At 39.4% G+C, this 1226-nt stretch overlaps 1 protein-coding gene across 1 annotated transcript in view; it reads right to left on the bottom strand.

Moving 5' to 3' along the window:
- The window catches only part of LOC104962403 (slit homolog 2 protein-like), a 5473-nt gene extending 4675 nt beyond the window's left edge, over window positions 1–798 (bottom strand). Inside the window, exon 1 of the mRNA XM_010790840.1 lies at window positions 561–798. Within this exon, the coding sequence (XP_010789142.1) occupies window positions 561–773 (213 nt within the window). The 5' untranslated portion in view covers window positions 774–798. The remainder of the gene's footprint in view (window positions 1–560) is intronic.
- Window positions 799–1226: the final 428 nt, after the last annotated feature.

The following is a 1226-nucleotide window of genomic DNA, read 5'->3' as shown; positions in this document are numbered from 1 at the left end:
TTTTTTTTTTGGGGAAAAAGTCAAACTTTTATTTTGAAGGCCCGATTTTCTAACGCTGTGCATGCAGGCGTTCTCAGAGTGTACCAGAATGCATAGTTTATGTTAGTATTTCTAAAAATCTCCTGAGGGACAAACCCCCCAGACCCCCTTGGGTTGGGTTTTCAGCATGTGTGCCTTTTTATATAATTCAGCTTTGATTCCATCATCTCATTAAACCTTTTTTAAAAGCATACTTTAGTTCTGTGAAGGGATATATGCACTGTACTTCACTTTTATTAATATTGTATGCTGAAAAGCGTATATATTACGGCACGTTTTTTTGTTGAATAGATTTGAGTGCTTCAAAATGTTGGGTCGCGATTTATTGACCAAGTAAAAAGTGGGTCCAGAGGCCTGACCAGTTGAGAACCACTGCTTTAAATGACACCATGTTATAAGCTTAGTGAGAAATAACTCTTTGGTGGACCTGCCAAAAATGAAAATGTCCCTAACCAAACAAACAAGGGTCGCCAAAAACAAACATTTAAACACTGAGCGGAAACACGGTATGAATATCTCACCTGCAGGCTGATGTTGGTCTCTGGTGAGAGGAGACTGGAGGGAAGTAGCAGGTAGGACTCGCGGTTGACAAAGTTGACACTGACGAGCGTTTCACAGCTATCGCCCTCGTAGCCCTGGAGACACTGGCAGCGGGGGTCTGTTCCCACGACGACACACTGCGCCCCATTGAGGCACTCGTGGTTGTCACAGGGGCTGGTGCGAGGAAGGACCATCGGAGGAGAGTACTCACAGAACAACCCGCTGAAACACACATTCATACAAACACTCAATAAGTGTGCCTTTTCTTCTACTACTCTTAATAAGGAGGTACATTAAGTATGAGTTGAAGTTAAGCAACCTATAACCAAAGTACTCCTTTTCAGAGTTATACATGTTTTAACAGCTTAAATGTGATTTCTGGCTATTTATTTGTAATATATATATCTTTTATTTATTTATTTATATCCATCTATACTATTGTTCTCTACCTTTACCTCGGTAGAGAACATACCTTACAACACCTTATTCTTGTTTTTCAAAATAACATTTTTGTCATATTGGGGTACTTTTAAGGAAAATTCCATATCTGAGATTTTAAAGTTAAAGAAATGACAAGCTAAATTGTTGGGGAACCAAACCTTGAACTCACAAACATGAAAAACGTACTTAAAGTAGTTTATCCTCCC

The sequence above is a fragment of the Notothenia coriiceps genome, unplaced genomic scaffold, assembly GCF_000735185.1.
Source record: "Notothenia coriiceps isolate Sejong01 unplaced genomic scaffold, NC01 NC01_scaffold00034639, whole genome shotgun sequence".
Lineage (NCBI taxonomy): Eukaryota > Metazoa > Chordata > Actinopteri > Perciformes > Nototheniidae > Notothenia > Notothenia coriiceps.
This window is presented reverse-complemented; position numbering and strand designations above follow the sequence as displayed.